At 39.0% G+C, this 21,550-nt stretch overlaps 2 protein-coding genes across 2 annotated transcripts in view; one reads left to right on the top strand and one right to left on the bottom strand.

The window, feature by feature from the left end:
• Nucleotides 1–21,550, bottom strand: part of LOC149309467 (histone-lysine N-methyltransferase EZH2) — a 204,488-nt gene that overhangs the window by 13,398 nt on the left and 169,540 nt on the right. The gene's annotated exons all lie outside the window — the stretch shown is intronic.
• Nucleotides 1–21,550, top strand: part of LOC149309468 (cullin-1) — a 77,910-nt gene that overhangs the window by 16,240 nt on the left and 40,120 nt on the right. The window contains exons 2-7 of the mRNA XM_089532515.1: nt 1,681–1,973; nt 4,995–5,169; nt 9,681–9,848; nt 11,903–11,953; nt 18,050–18,140; nt 19,688–19,851. Of these exons, the coding sequence (XP_089388641.1) occupies nt 1,834–1,973; nt 4,995–5,169; nt 9,681–9,848; nt 11,903–11,953; nt 18,050–18,140; nt 19,688–19,851 (789 nt within the window). The 5' untranslated portion in view covers nt 1,681–1,833. The remainder of the gene's footprint in view (nt 1–1,680; nt 1,974–4,994; nt 5,170–9,680; nt 9,849–11,902; nt 11,954–18,049; nt 18,141–19,687; nt 19,852–21,550) is intronic.

The following is a 21,550-nucleotide window of genomic DNA, read 5'->3' as shown; positions in this document are numbered from 1 at the left end:
GAGGGGCCTCTTCCTTTATTTCTTTAAAATACAATGGGCCCTCTACATTCACTGGGATTAGGGACACAGGACCCTCATGAAAGTAGAAAAAATGCAAATAACTAACCACTTTTTTTTAAACCTGAGGGAATATCATCTAGGATTCCCTAGGTCCTCTGGCAGATGTTGACCATAGAATCATGCTAGAGGACCTAAAAATGCCTAGAAAGTGTTCTTTTTGGAAATCTCTGGGTTCTCCTGCATGCCTCTATGGTCAATATCTGACAAATAATCAAATCTACATTTTAAATTCTCCAAAAATATACAGATATATTTATCATGTGACTCCTTGGCTGTACAGATTTAGTCTGTAATTTTATACATGTTTTTAAAAGTTGTTTAAATTTTACATTTTCATGATTTTTAAAAGAATTTTCACTACAACTAAGTAATGTACAAATTTGAAGTTGGCCGGCATCCATAGTTTTTTGTTGGTTTTTCAAGCTTCTAGAACATGGCCACATAGCCCAAAAAACCCACAAAAAACAATGTACAAATTGTTATTCTTAACTGTAGCTCTTCCAGAAATTTTGTGAAGTGAGTTGTGGAATTTAGCAATTTATATCTGAATATATGTGATTGTGAGTTAATACTGTTGTAACTAAGGCTATTCAAATTCATACACATGCATGAATTTATTTAACTGCCTTCTTTGGTGCCTGATAAGCTTTCTTTTTATTCCCCTGTATTGTGGTTTTAGTACTGCATTTGAACTATTATTCTTAAATGACTGTCAACAACCTATACCTTGCTTAAGTACTATGTGTTAAGTATCTTCATGTTATTTATAGAAGAGATATTGTTAACCATCACATGCTCTAGGAGGCATTTGGGATGCTGAGTGCTTTGTGTTCTTTTGGATTTCCTGCATGGCAGGGGGTTGGACTGGATGGCTCATGTGGTCTCTTCCAACTCTACGAGTCTATGATTCTATATCTTAGGGGCTCTGTGGTCCACTAACTACAGAGTTCAAAGACATAGACATGTTAGTCTGGAAAATCAGTATGCAGAGGTATTTTGTAGTACATTGGAGACTCATTGAAAGAAAAAGGCTGGTAGCATGAGCTTTTGTAGACTTGAGTATATTTGAGTATACTCAGATCCATACATCCATTTGAGAAAGTAGAATCAAGTCTAGTAAAAGCCCATGCTACCAACTTCTTTCTATCAGAAAGTCTCAAATGTGCTACAAGATCTCTTTGCATAGCTTCATTGTTAAGCTAAATGATCACTGTCATGATTTTATACTGTTTAAGGTTTGGATTAGTTTAAACTTTGCTGTAACTGACAATCTTTTATTTCCTGCTAAACACACAGAATATGCAGTGTATTTTAGCTGTAGTAAATTACCTACTGTAGTTTTTAATGTGCCACAAAAGCTGTTTTGTTTTGTTTTTGCTGCAATACACTAACACATCTACCACCTTTGAAGCTGGTAATTGGTGATATGTGCAGTGAGAATACCTGACCATCACTGGTCAGGAAACTTGTTTTTAAGACACATTAGGAAATGTTGCATGACAGTTTACTATTGGATGCTAAATAAAATCTGTTATAGTTTCATAGCAGTTTGCTTTAGTTCACAGTGAAACAATGAGTGGAATTGAATAAATATAGTCCCTTCTTTCCTTCCCCCAACAGGGTGTCTTGTGAAACAACATCAGTTTTCATGTGAATAGAACATAATCATCTGAGTGACTGATAGAAGTGAGAATGTTGGTTTATTTCTTCCTCTGATGGAGAAGTAACAAGATATCTTATTGCTGCACTGGAAGTTTTCGTGGGAACTACAAAATGTCATCAAATAGGAGTCAAAACCCACATGGACTTAAACAAATTGGTCTTGACCAAATATGGGATGACCTCAGAGCTGGAATTCAGCAAGTTTATACAAGGCAAAGTATGGCAAAATCCAGATACATGGAACTCTATACGTATCCTAGCATGCACTCTTTTATAAGTAGATCAGTGGGCATCTTTATATTATATTACCTTCAGTGAGGACATAGGATCTAAGATACGCATATATAGAGAGAATAAGGTCTGTCAAGTTTCCTTGATGTCTCCCACTCCTGATTTGTTTACAGATATAGTGGTTTGAGCTACAATTAAAATGAGAGAGCCTAGCAATCCCTAGCAATATCATAAACTTCCTGCTCACCTCTTTCATATTCTAAAACTGAAGTTGAAGTGGCAGGATATTCATTTCTGTTAGAAATTTCCTTAATTATTGGATGTCTATGTTGTTATCTCACAACTCGGGAGTATATTTTAATGTGGCTAAGGGTTAGTTATCAGAAAATAATAATCCCTCCCCCCTAGTTCTAGATTACCATTTCTGTACACAGGGGTGCTTCATAATGAGAGCCAACTACCTTTAGGTCTAGAGAAGGGGCCCACTGTTTTTCCTCTGGCTTTTGTATTTTTCTATTTAAATCATTTTTTGTTCTGTTTTCTTTTTGCGCATAAGAGAGAACATTAATCCTGTACCAACAAGGTTCTACATTTTGCCAATTCACGTGGTACTTTATGGACTGACATAAGCAAAAAGGATAAATGTCTGCTTGATGAATTTTTTATTCTTATAATTAAAATTTTATATTTTTATATTTATATATATAAGATTATATCAGGTACATATAGATCATGTATAGTTCATACCAAATCTCTTTATGGCTGCAGTTGACTTAGAATTTTCTTTGACTTCATTTGTCAATATTGATAGGATATTATAATTGAGCACAATGAAGAGAAGGATATGTATTGTACTTAATTATAAAATACTGTAAAGATATTCATATTTGAATTCTGAACTGCTTCATTCAGATTTCATAGTTTGGGGGGTAGAAATCATTTGTATATGTGATTAGTTTTTTATTCTAAGATTTGTAGAATCTATATGCTTTCCAGTAGTTTGGTCCTGTCTTGTACGTTCAGTAGCTGTTGCTCAAAGTTATTCTCTATAGGATTACATGGAAATATTACAACCATTTTCAAAAAAAGATATTTGGGGAATGGAAAGTTTGTGGAAACCAGAAATATAAGCAATATTTAATTTCATTTCACACCTAAATTAGTTTAACTGTTTTAGCAACATACAGTATTTTATTCTTGAATTATTGATCGTTAGCTTATACAATTGTATTGTTTGGCAGTGAAATTAAAAAAATTAAAAACCACAATGCCTAAATTGTATTGTTAGGGTTAGCAAGAATAGATCCCCTTAATAATTTGGCAAGTCAGCTTTTATATATTGATTCAGTGGGTCTGGTATAGATGTGACTAACAGTAGGATTGAGTCCTCAGTTTGGCATAATCAAAATAGTGAATATACACTTACTAAAGGAAGAGATACAAAGTGCTGCACATTTTGTTAATGGAGTTTGGGAATCCCCACTCTGCTCTCAGTCTCAGAGGAAGGCAATGGCAAACCTCTGAACAAATCCTGCCAAGAAAACCCCATGATTGGGCCACCAGGGATAGGAAATGACTTGAAAACACACAGCAACAATTTTGATTTTGGTCATATGAAAAGAACAGAAAAGAACAAAAATACAGAAACCACAAATTTTCTAATTAAGCAGATTTGAGCACAAGCAGCTGCATTAGACTCCATTTTAAAGATTGAGGCTAATAGTTCATATGGATACAGAGTTTAAGTCAACATTGAAACTACTGAATTGTTCAATAGTATAATAACATCACATGCAGTGAAAGTGCACATGTATACTTTTCTTGTACAGCTGGTAGCACCCATTAGGTACATAAATGCATATAGGTTTTGAGTGTTGTATAGGTCTCCATTGGCCTTAGAATCGCCGTAAGTTGGAAATAACTTGAAGGCACAGAACAACACTAAATATGTCTAATACATGCACATAAATTATTATTTTTTAATTCTGTAGTCTTTTTTCATATAAATTTTCGTAATATGTTCATGACATGAGTGAATAAAACCTGTTAATAATACTTCACTCTTTCAAAAGAACAAAATTAAGTTTCTACTTTTTTTGTGTTCACCAAAATTTATAATATTTCCATTTTAAAAAACTGACAATATATTATTGAGGGAAATGCAAAAAATCCTTTTTTAAATCTCTCCACCCCAACCTGCTCCCAAGGTTTTCATATTTCTAATAGGATTGCAGCAGTTATAGTTGGGTATGGATAACACATGTTTTGGCTAGTTTGTAAAGGGACAATGCTAAATTTAGGATGTTTTGAATCTTGCATCAGAGGTCAGTGTGTGCTGTTTTCCTGGCACATACTGTTGCTTACTGTAAAGTGGCAGCTTTTATAGAACTGTCCTTGTGCTTTTTGGCCTAGTTGCAGAGATCTTCATTGCAACACTACAGATTACACGCTCTGCTTTTTATGTATCATTTTCAGTCAGTCCTTGTAATACTAGCTGGGATGGACAGAAGACTGTAAACATCAGTTGCACAAGTACATCAGTTGTGTATTAAAAGAACTTTATAGGAACAATGTTCTAATAGAATTACAGAAGTAACACAATATACCACAATTCTGGATTTGTATCTGTTTATAATTTTACTTTGGAAATCTATAAAGTTAAAATGGATTGGTGGATTGACGTTTTACATTTTGGTACTATTTCTGCACATGAAGAATCTTTTTATGCTTTCTTGATGGAAATAGTGAATACCAATCAGGTTATTTTTTTAAAAAAAACAACACCTTAACTTCAGTTTTGGCTTTGTTGCAGCAATGTTACAGCAAAGATTACCATGTTAAATAAACTAAGTTTGCTGTGTAGTATTTGTAATTAACCAGTTAATTTGGCTAGCTGTGACAACTAAAAACTGCAGCCAGGTGATTCCCCAGTTTCACTTTACCTATACGAAACACTTGGTCTTCAAGATAGCCCTGTATTATGTCAAACTTGAATTTTCATACTTGATTGCATTTTATTATGTTCCTTAACTATGCTACAGTCATGTTTATAACTACTGTACTAGTGTGCATCAATCTAATCAAGCACGAGGAGCTGGTGTACCTACATCTAAGTCTAAAAAAGGCCAGGCACCTGGGGGAGCTCAGTTTGTTGGTTTGGAACTCTACAAGAGGCTTAAAGAATTTCTAAAGAATTACTTGACAAATCTCCTTAAGGTAAGCAAAAAGCTAAGCATTTCAGTTGTTACCCAAAAAATTGAAAAATTAGCAATATTTGTCATTTTAAAATATGTGTAGTTATAAAGGAGAAATAACATGTTTGAGATGTTCACTATAGTTTTACTATCTCCTTGATAGCATTGTGTTAAGGAATTTTAGTCTGACCTGTAAAACCCAAGGTAACATACAATAAAAATGATATATAATATCAAGAATGCTATTTAAAGAGGTTTACAGGCAAAATGCCTGAGCTTTTTAAAATAATATTTACGGGGGAGGGAAAGTAAATCAGAGAAATGCATTACAGTCACTAAAAACATCTGAGCTTGTTTTTTCTTGTCAGCAGGTGGGATTGAAAGAATACTGTACAAGTAAGCATAGAATCATAGAGTTGGAGGAGACCACAAGGGCCATCCAGCCCAACCTCCTGCCATGCATGAACTCAAAATCAAAGCACCCTTAACAGATGGCCATCCAGCTTCTGTTTAAAGACCTCCACAGAAGGAGGCTTCAACATCCTCTGAGGGAGTGTTCCACTGTCAAACAGTTCTTAGGGTCAGGAAGTTTCTCCTAATGTTGAGATGGAATCTTTTTTCCTGTAGCTTGCATCCATTGTTCCAGGTCCTATTCTCTGGAACAGCAGAAAACAAGCGTGCTCCATCCTCAGTATGACACCTCTTCAAATACAGGGCTGTCATATCACCTCTTAACTGTTTCTTCTTCAGAGCAAACATACCTCCATATGTTGCTACTCATAAGGCATGGCTTCCAGACCCTTCACCATTTGGGTCACTCTCCTCTAGACACGCTCCAGCTTGTCAACATCTTTTTTGAATTGTGGTGCCCAGACCTGGACACAGTATTCTAGGAGAGGCCTGACCAAGATAGAATAGAGTGGCACTATTACTTCCCTTGACCTAGACACTATGGTGCCTGGCCTGGCCACGTATTAGGGTTACGCGGGGGTGAAGCAACTGCATGCCCCGCAACCCTAGTACGTGGCAGCGGCAGTGTAATCATGGCAGCTTCCCATCCACATGGGGGCCGCCATGATTTCACACACGCGCCGCATCCAAATGGCATGTGCGTGACGTCTCCACGCTACCCTGCAGCAACCAAACAACTTGCCCCAATGAAGCCCCAAGGACGACACCCCTTTTCTGCGCCATAGAGAAGCAGCATTTTGCTGCTTCTCTGTAGTCTGGAAAAACTATGGATTGGGACCACAGGGCTGCCGAAGAGACTGCCCTGCCCCCAATCCGGAGTGAAGAGGGGTGCCACAGACCCACCCCTTTGAGGCAGTCTGTACCGCACCTATATGTCTATTGATGCACCCTAGAATTGCATTGGCCTTTAGCTGCCGCCTCACACTGTTGACTCATGTTCAACTTGTAGTCTACTAGGTCTCCTAGATCCCTTTCACATGTAATCAAATAGTAAAGAACAAATTGTTGAAAACTGCTTGAGGACAATGGAGAAGACAGATGTGAGGTCAGTGGAGAAGATACATAGGAATGAATACCGTCAAGTTAAACCTTTTAAACAAAGAACATAAAATTCCAGGTTACTTTATAAAGGGTTATGAGTTACAGAGGAGCTGTGTTTTAAGCGCTCCCATGGTATGGAACTTGTAAAACTAGCAGTTACAAACATTACCTAAAAGGCTTCAGAATACTACTGTTGGGTCCCGAATTATTGAGAGACATCTTTTTGGCTGTTTTTGATGAGCAGGTAAAAAAAACTTTTTTAAAAAACTCCAAGAACACACATCTTGTGTTCTAACAGATTTTTTTAAACCCAAAGTTTTCTATTCAGGGGTCCACAAGACTTTAAAATAAAGTAAAACCTTTTCCTCAGCTAAACTAAAAGAAGTTAGTAACGTGAGTAAACTGGAAAGGTACAGAACAAGCAAAACCACCCTTAAGTACAATGCACCCTCCCCTTATGTGGGGATCCATTCCGGATCCCTCTGTGTAAGGGGAATTTCGCGTGTGCTGGAGCCCCATTGGAAGTAATGGGGCTCGCGCCCATGGCGGCACAGTGGTGCATGCATGCCATGGATGCACACCCCATTACTTCTTCCGGGGCGCGCAGTGGGCTCTTCTGGCGTGGCTTTCAGTGTATGCTGAAAGCAGCGTATGGTGCACCCACATTTTACAAAGGCACACTGTACAATGTAGCTGCGTTTTTGACTGTTGATTTGATTTTGATCTTGGAGATGTTAGTGCAGAGCAATGATTTCCAAACTTTCATCATCTAGATGTAAAATGTACACATATCAAAACAATCCACATCTAAAACTGAACATTTAAAATTCACAATTTAAAACTCACCAGGATAAGCCTGCCAGAGGAGGCTGATCTTTAATGCTGTTTTAAATTCACACAGCATATCAGCCTTAAAATCTTTTCTGGCAGGTCATTCCACAATTTTGGAGCCTGTTTCTCCAGTTACAGATGCAGTAAAGATACTGTTGACTCACATAAGATAGGTACTGTTTTTTCCTCATAGCAAAAATCAAAACAACAAGAATACCAGTTGCTAAGCTTGGATAAACTATCTGGTTGCCCTTGAGATTAACACTAGGAACAGGGAAATATTTAGTGAAAAACTACTGCATAAATGCTTGAAATAAGTAATGTTGTTGGGAAATGGCAGAAAGTAACTCTTACATCAAGATACATGTAAGATACTAGAGATGTGGAGGCCTGGAAAAAATCAGAAAAATTTGGGACACACATTCACACATATTTTTCTGTTTTTTTTCCTGAAAAATTGAAAAAAGGAAGAAAATTTATTTTGGAATGTTCTATTTTAGCATGATTAATAAAATCTTTAAGACAAGGGGTTAATATATTCTCCGAATCATTTCTAAAAACTATGTACAGTATCAGATTATTCTAATTTCTGTGCACTGAGTGAAGAATACAAGCAAGTCCTAGGTTACAAACTGAACTCTCCAGTGGAAGACAAGGATGCCTTTCTTCCTTTAGGGGACACTGACAGAATCTGGTCTGTGTTTAGAAACACTTACACAGAGGGGTGAAACAGATGAGCAGGAAAAAGCGGTGTGCTTTCCAGGAAGAAGTGGAACATTCCAGCTCCTTTTTAGTCCAGCTTTTCTTCCCACAGTGCGGCTTGGAAGCGGTTTCCAGCCGGCTTCAAGGCTTGCGTCATCTAAATGACCCCTCCTTGAAGCCAGCAGGAAACCTTATTTTGACCATTTCTTTTGCCTCAAAATCAGGAAATAAACTGAGATGTGAAAGGGTAGAGAAGCTTGTTTCAGTCTGGGTAAACCCAGGTTTTTAGAAGGCCATGATAACTGATGATGATAAACATAATGAAGCAGAAACGGAGACTGATACTGATAACTAGGGTTGCATCCTCACTGCAGAAATAATGCAGTTTGACACCATTTAACTACCATGGCTAAGTGCTATGGAATTCTGGGAATTGTAGTTTTATGAAACATTTAGCCTTCTCAGAGTTCTGGTGCCACAACAATTGACAATTCCCAGAATTCCCTAGCATTGAGTCATGACAGTTAAAGTGGTGTCAAACTGGAATATTTCTGCAGTGTGGATGAAGCCCAGAGCTCGGGAAATGAATCTAACTTAATTTCATTATTATTAATTGAATCTTAGTCCTTCCTCCCTTCCACACACTTTCCCCTTCCCTCAGTTCTTTTTATGGGAATGGGTGCTTTATGCCTATTTGATACTGTGGAGATGAAATATAAATAATTTTCTTTGCTACTAAATGTAGATTATTTTGTCTGAGATATTTTTTTAAAATTCTGCCTACTCCACATAAACTAGCGAAACCAAAGTGAAGTTGAAGGCTTTCATGACTGGCCTCCAAAGTTTTTTGTGGGTTTTTCAGGCTATGTGGCCATGTTCTAGAAGAGTTTCTTCCTGACGTTTCACCAGCATCTGTGGCTGGCATCTTCAGAGAATGAAGATGCGACATAGCCCGAAAAACCCACAAAAAACTATAGTAAAACTAAAGTTACTATTACTATTCCATTTGTTACAAATAATATTTTTAAAAAAATAAAAGTAAATTCCGTTCATAATAATTGTTTGAATACATTGCATTTTAGTATACTAATTGTGATAATTTTATGCCAGAGTGAATTGTACATAGTTATATATTATGTTCCTAATGTAAATTTCAATCAGTAAAAATTTCTAATGTTGCATTTCCCCCCCAATTTTTCTGAAAATTATGGGGGGTTTTGCCCCCAGAAAAGAAAGAAAGAAAAGAACTGTTTTCCCCCCCATGACTTAACATTTTCCAGAAATGTTACCTCTCTAGCTCTAATCTGTATTGCAGAAACATGTAACTCGTTTTAATCTACAATCTTGCAATTTTGCAGGAAACAAAGATGAACGTTTTCTCAAGCTATGACAAGATGGTAATCCTTTGGGTCACTACTGTGCAGAGTAAGGTGAATGACATAGGCAATGGGACTACAAAAAATCCTGTTATTTTACATTCTCTTTCAGGATGGTGAAGACTTGATGGATGAAAGTGTGTTGAAATTCTACACTCAACAGTGGGAGGATTATAGGTTTTCAAGCAAAGTGCTAAATGGGATTTGTGCCTACCTCAATCGACACTGGGTTCGCCGTGAGTGTGATGAAGGTCGAAAGGGAATATATGAAATTTATTCAGTAAGTATGCATAAAGAGTTGTTTGAAAGAAAGATCTCACATGTGTAATGTAAGACATGGAAATTGGACACGGTTCATGAAGTTTTTTTTATAATCAGTACTCTGTTTAAATGGGATGCGGTGGCTTAGTGGTTAAGATGCCAGTTCTGATGATCAGAAGGTTGGTAGTTCAAGGCCTGAGTGCTGCATGATGGGGTGAGCTCCTATCACTAGCCCCAGCTTCTGCGAATCTAGCAGTTTGAAAGCATGTAAATGCAAGTAGATAAATAGGTACCGCTTAAGTGAGGAGGTAACAGCATTCGGTGCAGTCGTTCTGGACACATGACCACCAGAGCAGTCTTCAGACAAAGCTGGCTTAGTAACTGAGATGAGCACCACCCCCTACAGTCGGTTACGACTAGACATTCATGTCAAGGGACTAACTTTACCTTTTACTCTGTCTTTATAAAATATAATATGCGCTGTTTACTTGAGAGGATCACTTGCATCCCTTGTCTTCTAGACCTTTCTGTATATTTCTGTTTGCATATCAGTGGGATATATCCAGACCTGATTATACTTGATATAGTGAATTCAGTTGCAATTATAAAATATAGTTATTATAAAGTGAGATATACATATCACATTCAAACCATGGTTTTTATAACCCTAATTCCACCTCAAACATCTTTATTTTAATGTATACAATGTGCTGCATGCTGTTACTCTTATTATGGGGAATTACTAAGATGAATTTGGGATTCTTTGTATTTGGTCACGCAAATAAGTCAATAGTTTAACTAAATAAATTATGGTTTGGTGTTGCATCCACATGTGGTCCCACACGTCTACCTATTTTTAATTCTGTATTCAGTAAAATGTAGAATCATGTTAATTTGAATTTAAGTAAAAGAAATTTGAATTAGCCACTTCTGCCCTAAATAGTAGAGGATTCCTCTCCTTTTCTCCTCAGTCAATCTTTGGATTTTATGGGACAAAGGACCTGGCACTGAGGAATGAAGAGGCTTATTGTATTTTGTCTCCTGTAATGTGGTGACTCAAAAAACGCATAGTAGGTGATGACAAACTTACCTGAAAGGGAGCTTCCTCTGCGATGTACATCTATAAAGCATGATAGTTAAAGGATTTTATATTAAACCTTGATACATTTGCTCTAAGTTGCCAAGTGTTTCTGAAACTGGTTCATCAATAATAACAACAATTAAAAGGCTCTGTCCAGCAATAAAAAGGAAGAAAAAACTGCTAAAATGAACTGTTGTTTGGGGTCAGTCAGATTTTTTTGTAAAAGGATGGCGCACTCATTTCTGGTAGTACTTGAAAATAAATTCCTCATATGCTTCATGGCATTCTGTCTTGTAATTCTAAAAGTACTAGCAAGGCTTTGTAATAAATATGTATCAGCTTGCAAAAGACTACTCTCTACTCGGAGCTATTATGCTGTATATGGCCCTGGCAGGTGACATAAACAGCCTGTACAGACTGGCCTGTAAAGCTGGCTTCCAGGCAGCTTGGGGCATGGAATCCAGAAGCCACCCTGGCTGACCAGACATGACCAGCTTCCAGATGTTCGGGGGGCATGGTATTTGCATGCCATACACACCCTAGGAGTGCCTAGAAGCCACCTTGGGGTTGCACTAGGCCCCCCAAGGGTGGCCCTTTATCAGTCCTATTTGGACTGGTGTCAGCGCAGATTGGGGTTGTGTTGTGTGTTTGCTGCAGCTCCGGAGCGACTAGCTCCATGGTGGTCCCAATTCGCCCTTTTGTGGTGTTCTCTTCCGCCCCAAAGTTTCTAATTAAACAAGAAGAACACAAAGCAAACAAGAACACAAAAGTACTTTGCTCACTCCACATGAGGCCAGTAACTGTGGCTTATGGTCCTGTTAGCAACATTCCCTCAGGTTTGCTGAGATTCCACTGCAGTTGCTGATTCTTTCAGAAGACAAGTACATTTGGAAAATGGTACCTGGAGTAAAAAATCTCTGTAAGTTCATTGCATTTAGTAATGCAGATTTCATATTCTTATATTAATAGCTTGTTCTTCTGTTAAACTCTAGCTTGCACTTGTGACTTGGAGGGACTGCTTGTTCAGACCTTTAAATAAGCAGGTATGTCATTCATTGATTGCTATATCACTTTATAATGTTTGTATTCATATGTCATAAATGAATATTATAGGGCTTATAGCAAATATATAAAAGTGAACAAAATTTCAATTTGATCAACAACCAGAAAAAATTAAAATAAAATTAAAATAATATACAGTATTAAATATAAACACAGTATTTTTATATCTATGATTTTTATATCTATGATCTATATGTCTATGATTCTATGATCTAAAATATTACAAGGCACCCTTGGTATCTGCTGGGGTTTGTTTCCTGGATCCCCTATAGATAATAAAATTTATGGATGCTCAAGTCTAATTATATACAATGGCATAGTAAAATTGTGTCTCTTAATTGCATAAGGCAAAATCAAGGTCTGCTTTTTGTAAATTATATATATAGGAATATTTTCAGTCAGTGTATGCTTGAATCCATGGGCAAAAAAAATCAGTGGATGTGAAGGTCCAACAGTGTAAGTGAAAGTTTTAACTTTCCAGAGAACAGTCACTATTTGCCTAAAAATATGCATAGAATAAGGTTTGCACTTCCAACCTCTTACTCTGTATTAATGTTAGATTGTCATTTTAAACTAAATTTATTTATTTTGTCTCCATCATTTCTATCATTATTTTCATCAGCATTATTCATTTATAGCCCAACTTTTCCCCAGTAATGAGACAATGTAGTCATTTGCTTTCAGTAGCCAGCCCCAGGTAGCAATCTGACTGCAGCCCTTTGGGACAACTGATGTTTCTGAGCACTTTTGAAGGGCAGACCCATTTAGGGTGCATTACAGTAATCCAAACAGGATGTAACCATGGCATGTGTCATCATGGTCAGATCAAATATCTCCAGTAATGAGCACAGCAGAGGTGTACTCTTAGCCCTCTGAAACATGAGCCTCCAAGCCAAAGAGTACATACAAATTGTGAACCTGTGTCTTTAAAACAATACAATCCCACCCACAGAAGCCTGAATCCTTATTCCTTTATCTGGCTTTTGACTAACCAAGAGCACCTATGTCTTCTCTAATTTATATTTCAGTTTATTTGTCCTCATCCAGTCTTAATATAGATGCCAGAGACCAGTTAAGTATGCAGACAACTTCCTTGGAATTAAGGGGGAAGGAGTAACAGCTGAGTGTCATCAGCATATTGGTGGCACTTGTACACCTCTCACAGTAGTTTGATGTGTATGCTAAATAGCATGGGGAACAGAACAGAACCCTGGGGGATTCCACAGGCCAGTGGCCAAGCAGTTGAACAGGAATCCTCCAACACCCCCTTCTGAGAGCTCCTGGACTGAAGCTACTGTAAAACAGTGCCTCCAAATTCCATTGTAATGGGTCTGCTGACAAAGATTCTACTGTTGATGGTTTTGAAAACGTCTTAAGAGATCCAGCAGAACCAACAGAGGGGCACTTTCCCACCCAGTTATTAGTGTAGATTATCCACCAAGGCAACTAAAGCAATCTCCATCCCATAAACAGGACTGAAACCAGATTGAAATGCCTCTCCAAGGATTTTGTCCCACCCTGGGGGTGGTGGAAGGTTCCAGGGGCAGTGAAGGAAACGTGAAATAGTAGGCAGATTCCAGAGGGTGGTGCTTGGGGACAGTTGCTCGGCAAGGAAGGAGCTTAATTGTGGCGTCCCACAAGGTACCATCCTGTCCTCGATGCTTCTCAACGTATACATGAAGCCATTAGGAGAGATCATCTGGAGGCATGGGGTGGGGTCTTATCAGTACGATGATGACACCCAGATATATTTTTCCATGTCTCGGTCATCAGCTTTGCCTTCAGATGGCATCTCTCTTCTCAATGAGTGTCTTAAAGCAGTAATGAATTGGATGAGGGAAAACAAATTGAAGCTGAATCCAGACAAAACGGAGGTACTTACGGTATCAGCTCCCAACCCATACAACCTCCAGTCCTGGAAGGGGTCCCACTCTCCTCAAAGGACTGTGTCTGCAGTCTGAGGGTACTCCTAGATCTGTCGTTTCACATGACAAATCAAGTGAACGTGACAGTCAGGAGTACCTGTTATCAACTTCGGCTGATACGCCAGCCACACCCTTTCCTGGAAGTCAGGGACCTTGAGACCGTGGTACATGCGTGGTAACCTCACACCTTGATTTCTGCAATACATTCTACACGGGGCTACCCTTGTGCTTGGTCTGGAAACTTCAGTTAGTTCAGAACATGGCAGCCAGACTGATCTCTGGTATATCCAGAAGAGACCATATAACACCGATCTTAAACTCACTCCACTGGCTGCCCATTAGTTTCCAGGCCCAGTACAAGGTGTTGGTTATTACCTTTAAAGCCCTGGTGGCGCAGTGGTTAAATGCCTGTACTGCAGCCATTCACTCGAAACCACAAGGTTGCGAGTTCAAGACCAGCAAAAGGGCCCAAGCTCGACTCAGGCTTGCATCTTTCCGAGGTTGCTAAAATGAGTACCCAGACTGTTGGGGGCAAATTAGCTTACTTGCTAATTAGCTTACTTGCTGTCCACCGCTATGATCTTTGGAATAGCGGTTTATAAATAAAACAAATTATTATTAATTATTATTAAATGGCTTGGGTCCAGCCTATCTTCAGGACCTCCTCCTTCCATATAATCCTCCCCACAGACTTAGATCCTCAGGGATGAATTTGTTATAGCCTTATAAAACAAGGCTGTCCACGACCTCCCGGAGGACTTTCTCAGCTATTACACATAGATTGTGCAACAGCCTGCCGGACGAGATCTGTCATATTACCACCCTAAACAGCTTTAAAAAATCTATAAAGATGGATCTCTTCCGGAAGGCCTTTCCTGAGTAGTTCCCCGGCCACTAGAAGAAATCTAACTGCTGAACTCCGACCTCACCTTAGTCATGGTCTGTTGTTTACTGTATTACTTTTTAAGTATGTTTTAATTCTTACATTGTTAAATTGTATTTTAAGGGGGGGATTGAGGGTTTTGAGTTGTATGTTTTTTAATCTTTATAAGCCACTCCATTTGCATTTTGTAGAGCGGTGGGATATAAATTATTATTATTATTATGGGGTGGTGAGGTGGAAAGGGGATGGTGGGGGGCCTTCAGTCAAAGTATTGGTGTGCAAAAAAGTCAAGGGGAACTAGCAGCCTTTAGGACTATGGTGGGAATGAGGATTGCATGAAACTTCTTTTCCGGGTCCTCAAAAAAACACCACACAGCCTTGCTGATCATTTTCTGTGGTGCTATCTCCTGCTCTTTGCCTGCTCGTGTGAGCTTACTCCCTCACTGGTGTCTTTTGCTAATAGTGGCAATTGGGAAGTTCTCATAAGACTTGAGTATAGGGCATTGCCTCTGTGGCTTGGAGCATCGCCATTTTGGGATAGATTGGAGTAGCAGCAAAAAGGGGCTTTCAGATTTGGGATCCTGCTTAAGCTTTGTGAGCTTTGTTGGGACTTGGCTAACAGGTTGGAGTTGCACTGTTGCTCCTGTTTTCATGAGATAGGCTGAGAGAAGAGGTAGCAGAAGAAACATTTTTTTGTTGGGGAATGAACACTTGAAGCTGTGTGGGAAGACATGTCTTCTGCTCTGAGAGCATTCTAAAGAGTGGGGTATAAATAAAACAATAGCAATAATGATGATTATGATGATGTCTCTGGGAAAGGAGTATCTGTGCTCAATTATTGGAAAGAATCTTTTGTCTTGGAGTGCATCCTATACTTAAAATCTCTCCCTTTCCAGTACACAACATTCTCTAGTTCAGAGCATGTGACCTCTGTACACACACACTGGTTGCGCCTGTCTCTGCCCTGATGAAAGATTGAGAGTCTCTTCTCTCTGAGGAAAACCTTCTGTCTTGCACCTGGTCATCCTGGGAGCAGCAACTGAGCAGCAACTAAGAGGCCTCTTGTCCACATTGGTCTTCACCACAAGTCTGGCACGAGTGAGAGGCTTTTCAGTCGCTGCTTGGCCAGCTGCTCAGCTGCTGCTCCCAGGATGACAGGGTGCAAAGGGAGCAAGCAGCCAAAAAGACTCTCACCTGTGCCGACCTTTGCTGCAACACCGGCACAAGCTAGAAGCTTCTTGGTCATTGCTCAGTTGCTGCTCCCAAGATGACTGGGTGCAAAGGGAGCAGTGATTCAGATTGGTTGTTTTGAATTAGCAGTAGAACAGCAGACCTAATATCAAAAAACGGCATCTTTTTTGCACCCTGGAAAGGGCACAATGCACAATCATTGTTGTGCCACGGTTTCAGGGCACTCCTTCAGATGCATTGCCAGAGGACAGCCTTGATGCCATGCAGCATGGTGCCCACTGGGGGGGGAGCTGGGGTGTGTGTCATGTAGACGCTGCACCCTGACAATCATTTTAAGAAAAATTGTGTGTGCATGTTGTTGGGTTGATAGAGTTTTATTATTTATAATTATAACTCTTAAATATAAATATTTATAGTCAAAGACATAGCTATGTTAGTCTGAATCAGTACTGAAAGGGCATCTTTGAGACTAATTGAGGGAAAGAAATTTATAATATAAACTTTCATAGGCGGAGGAGTGCACATTCTCAGAAGCATCTGACAAAGTAAGACTCAATCTACAAAAGCTTGTGCTACATTTATTTATAAATAGTTTAAGGATTGAGCTGCTTCAGACTTCATGGTAAACCATAATATATTATGCTGAGAAGAAGCTGCAGTATGTGGCCCCCTTACTTATGTAGGCTGTGACAGGAGGAGTGGAAGCTTTCACTTCTGTGTAATCATAGATTGTCATTAAGCTAAACTCAGTAAATTATGATCAAGTATGAATGTAGCTTGTTTGAAATTTGTAGCTCTATATTGTGAATTACAAAGCTATTTTGCTTCAGGAAATCAGTTAAAATCAAGCACAGTTCAGGTTTCTGATATCATCATCATCATCATCCCGTTTATTTATATCCCTTCCTCCCAGTACAGAGATTCCAGGCAGCTAACAAAGTTAAAACAGTCCAAGTTAAAACAATATAAAACATTACAAATACAAAATTTAAAAAAACCAATTAAACAATTAAAAACATTACATTATTAAAATTTAAAACTCTGTAAACAAAAACAAAGCAGCATCTATGTCATGTGAAAACCCAGTGGCATAAAAATGTCTTTGCCTGCCATCAGAAGGCCAGCAGGGATGGAGCCATCCTGGCCTCCTTAGAGTGGGAGTTCCAAAGCTTAGGAGCAGCCATTGAGAAGGCCCTCTCTCTTGTTCCCACCAAGCATGCCTAAGAGGGTGGTGAGACAGAGAGAAGGGCCTCTCCCGATGATCTTAATACTCTGGGGGGCTTGTACAGGGAGATATGACCCTTCAAATAGCCCAGACCCAAGCCTATTCAGGAACTGATTACCTCCCTCCATGACCTGGATTACATGGAAAAGAACCTTCCCTAAATTTGGCACTATTTGGCTTTACCTCCAGTTCTTATTTGCTTTCTATTCAACACAAGTTTCTATTTGGTTTCTTAAGCTTTTGATACTTCTGTTCCTTCTGCTCTACAGGTTTTTGTTTTTGTTTTGTTTCTTGTCAGTCTATATCCATTTCTTGTCTAGTTGTTAAAAATAACTTTTGAGAGAAATCACTGGTTATGGAGGTCCCGTCTGTGGCAACTAAAACTGTAACTTGTATAGTCAGGCAGAATCATATTAGATCTGAAGGCGCTCCCTGTCTCTTTGCTTTTGAGGCCAATTCAGGATTCAGGTGCTTAATTTTAAAGTCCTAAACAACTTGAAACTAAAATAATCTGTAGGAATATTTCTCTTCACAACAGTTTGCCTATGACTAAAAATGGCGGCCCGGGGGGGGGGGGGGGATTCTTCAAGAACTTTAGGTACCCTTTGCATTTTTTAAGGGAGAGACACTTCTCAACACTGGTTTTCTCAGCTATGGATACCTTTCTCAGGTGTGTGTGTGTTGAGACTGCGTGGCTCAAATCCATTTTATTGCCAAATCACTCTTTATTCATGCTGGTGGAATAATAATTTTCAGCTTTCGGTGTGTGGCCTAGCCTCTCAAATGTATGCATGGGTGTATAATCTGATATGGCTAGCTAGTTCATGTCTTCACTTTTCCCATATTTTCAAAGGTAACAAATGCTGTGCTGAAGCTGATTGAAAAGGAAAGAAATGGTGAAACAATCAATACAAGACTGATCAGTGGAGTTGTGCAATCTTATGGTAAAATTAATTTTCATTACTTAATATCCTCAGATGAATCCTGCCTAAAACTTTAGTGTAATCTACTTTCCATCTTTTTGTGAATGTCATGGAATTCAAAATAACCCTTATTTGTAGTTTTTTCCCATTCCTTCTGAAATCATCTAAGGCTTCCCTAAGTCTACCAGAAGTGAAAGTGAGTAAAAATTTGTGTCACTACATTTGTTTTGCTCTTTCTCCCGTTAGGTTTTGTGGTGTTTAGTAGAGTTAACAACGCAACAATTCTTTTTCATTTGCTGCTAAAACTCCTTCAGTGTGTCCTGCAATTTCAACAAGTTTTTGTGTGTGACATATTAAGGCATGAATATCATTGTGCCATAACTTCATTATACATCCTCTACTCTTTGGGAATGTCTGGAAGACTCAAAATGCTATGTTTTGTCATTGACCTCAGGAATACAGGAATAGAATTGAACAATAAGTAAATAAATACTGGAGAAAAAATTAGAATTGAAGATGAGAGTTATGTCCTAAGCGATGTGGAAGATCATTCTTGTAACCTAGAAGCAAGTCACATGTTGTTTCTTAAACAGTTGAGGTGACTGTTATCACCTTCATAGGCTTGCCATATCATATGAAGTTCACTTGTTAAATGGATGCCTATATAGATATGTGGCAGTGGTTTATTAGGCAAGAAATGTTTCCAGAAAAAAATGGAAATCTGTGAGTTGAGGAAAACACTCATGGCAGTGAAACCTACTGAGTCTTTTTCTAATAAATATAATAATAAATAATAAAATTTTCTTTAATTAAGCTTCTGTGTAAGCATTACTAGGGATTTCTACTCGTGAGTAAGTTCATTGACTATGGCCCAAAATGCATGCACCAAATAATGCAGCTTCCAGCCACTTTGGCATTTACATGATGCACACCCCCAAAGTGGCTGGAAGCTGCTCTGAGGCCACACTAAGTGGGGAAAAGCCGGCCCAAATAGGAGCAGATATAATGTGCTCCTGCTGGTGGCTGGCTTGGGACTGTGGCGGCAGCCCACTTCAGTAGCAGGCCATGCAGTGGCCACGGTCCTAGCCGATTATGGCAGGAGCAGCCTCAACTTGCTCCTTCCAGGCTTTGTGCTTTGACCCTACGACTTAAATCTGATTTAAGAATATATAGGATTGGTCTGTATTTATTGAAATAAAATTACTACTTGTATTGTGGCTTTCCTTGAAGGGCATATACTAGTTTCCTATATCATCCTCTACAAGAATGTTTAACTTGTAGAAGAAAAAGATATGGAAATAAAATTTAAATGGCGTACAGTCATGAGATTGTGTTTATTGTTTGAGCCATAGATACATGATAACTTAAAACAGTTAAGTATGTAGTTACTCAGACAAACCTTACACATGTTCACTTTCTTAGGTAAAATTAATTAAATCATTTTGAATGGATTGCTGTAACTATGCATCTTACTTAAGATGGAGATTTCCAATCCGATTAAAACTATATTATTCAGTAGAATTTGTCTCGAGGAGTAGAACTCATTAAATTTGTTCATATATTTTCAGTTGAGCTGGGACTGAATGAAGATGATACTTTTGCTAAGGGACCTACACTGACAGTTTATAAAGAATCCTTTGAATCTCAGTTTCTTGCTGATACAGAGAGATTCTATACAAGAGAGAGCACTGAATTTTTGCAACAGAATCCGGTTACAGAATACATGAAAAAGGTATGTGTGTTTATATTGTCTGCTCCTGCATATAGAAATGACTTTATAAGATGGAATTTGCATAGTGGAGGTTGAACAGGGTATTTTTTCTAGGCAACCTCAGTTGATCATTTTTCATTTACAATTCTGCAGTTCAGTTTTCTGCCTAATTGGTTTTTCTCTTGCCTAATTTAAATAAAAGTGCTTGGTTTAGCTTCCTTATCAAGAAATGAAAGAATTACCTAATTTCATTTCATAGATATGTAACTCATTCAGAGTTGCTGACTACATGACATTGCACATATTTCACAAGTAGGGAATTAATAATAAGTACAACAAACAATACAACAAAATAAAAATTATGACAAACAGGACAGGTCACCAATAATACAGTGGATGTAATTGCAACATACACAAACCAGACAGTCCAAAAAGGGGGTATGAGGTGAAGGGGCATGTATGGGGGGCCTCTAGAATTGTGCTTTGCCAATGTGTTACTTGGATGCAGGGTATGGGTGGTGTATCGCATTTGTGGCTGGTCTTACAAGCATCCAATGGGTTGGCAGCTGGATAGGAGGAGGGTGGTAATTGGTGGTCATAGCCTTTGTGTTCGTGTGATGGTGTGCATGCATGGTGGGGAGTGAGGAAAAGCCCCCAAGTGTAGTTCCTTGAGGCTGCATGTTGTGGACACAGTCCATGGGCAGTCCATTTTCAGAGCTGGCCGTGTGAACAGTGGGGCTTTCACCTCCTTTCAGAAAACCCAGGATCAAGTTGCTTTATCTTGTCAGCCTGCTCAGCCCTTCAGAGAATTTTTACAATGTGTAAAGAAATATTAAAATCCCTGAAAGAAATATACTCAGAAAGTTCTAATAGTTTTTTCATGCTTCCCAATTAGGAAGCAGGGAGATCATTACAAGAATTTAATGGCTTTATGTAATGTAATGTAATTTAAAAGTAAATATGGAATTCTCAAGCTGGCTGAAGGAACGACCCACAATTAGTGGGTTATTCCCTCAAACTAGCTGATCAAAGAAGAAAAATTAATTCGATCAGCTGACAAGTGGAAATAACATAAGGTGCTCCTTCAGCCTTCCTAGAATGATCACTCACTGCATATGTCAACCTCACATTCATTAGTCACATTCGTACTAAAACCATACTTTGCCCAGCATCTATGGGATTCCATGCTTAGCTGTTTATCTGGCCCTCTGATGAAAAATAGTGCCCAACAGCTCAGATCATCTCTCTTGAATTCCCATTTGCAGTATGGTTTGGAGAAGGTAAGGACTTCCTATTTCTTACGTTACAGTGCTATTGAAAGGAATCCCTTCGTTTCCCCCCAAATCTCTCTGAAGACTTGAAAGGGTTGGGATGAACAATTTCAGTATAGCTAATACGTTAAGACCAGTACATACAGAATGCATATTGTGCAAACAACTGCATAAGAAGACTCACAGTTTGGTGGTAGGTTTTATTTTGTGAACTATGGCCGTTACAGACCGCTGAGAAGCAGCGGTCTGGCTCTGCCTCCGCTTGCAGCGTCGGAACCGCAGCCTTTAAACGGCGCGGCTCCCGGATGCTGCAGAGAAGGAGCACGGAAATCGCGCTCCTTCTCAGGCCCTGGAAGAGGCCCCGCGAGTGCCAAAGGGAGCACTCGCGGCGTCAGTTCCGGTGTGCCACATGCAGACGCAGAGCGTCCGCTACGTCAAAATGGCAGTGC

The sequence above is a fragment of the Sceloporus occidentalis genome, unplaced genomic scaffold (assembly GCF_023333645.1).
Source record: "Sceloporus occidentalis isolate IW3139 unplaced genomic scaffold, rSceOcc1.0.p SCAF_7, whole genome shotgun sequence".
NCBI lineage: Eukaryota > Metazoa > Chordata > Lepidosauria > Squamata > Phrynosomatidae > Sceloporus > Sceloporus occidentalis.
The sequence above is the reverse complement of the archived record's forward strand: the minus strand, read 5'-3'. Positions and strand labels throughout refer to the sequence as shown.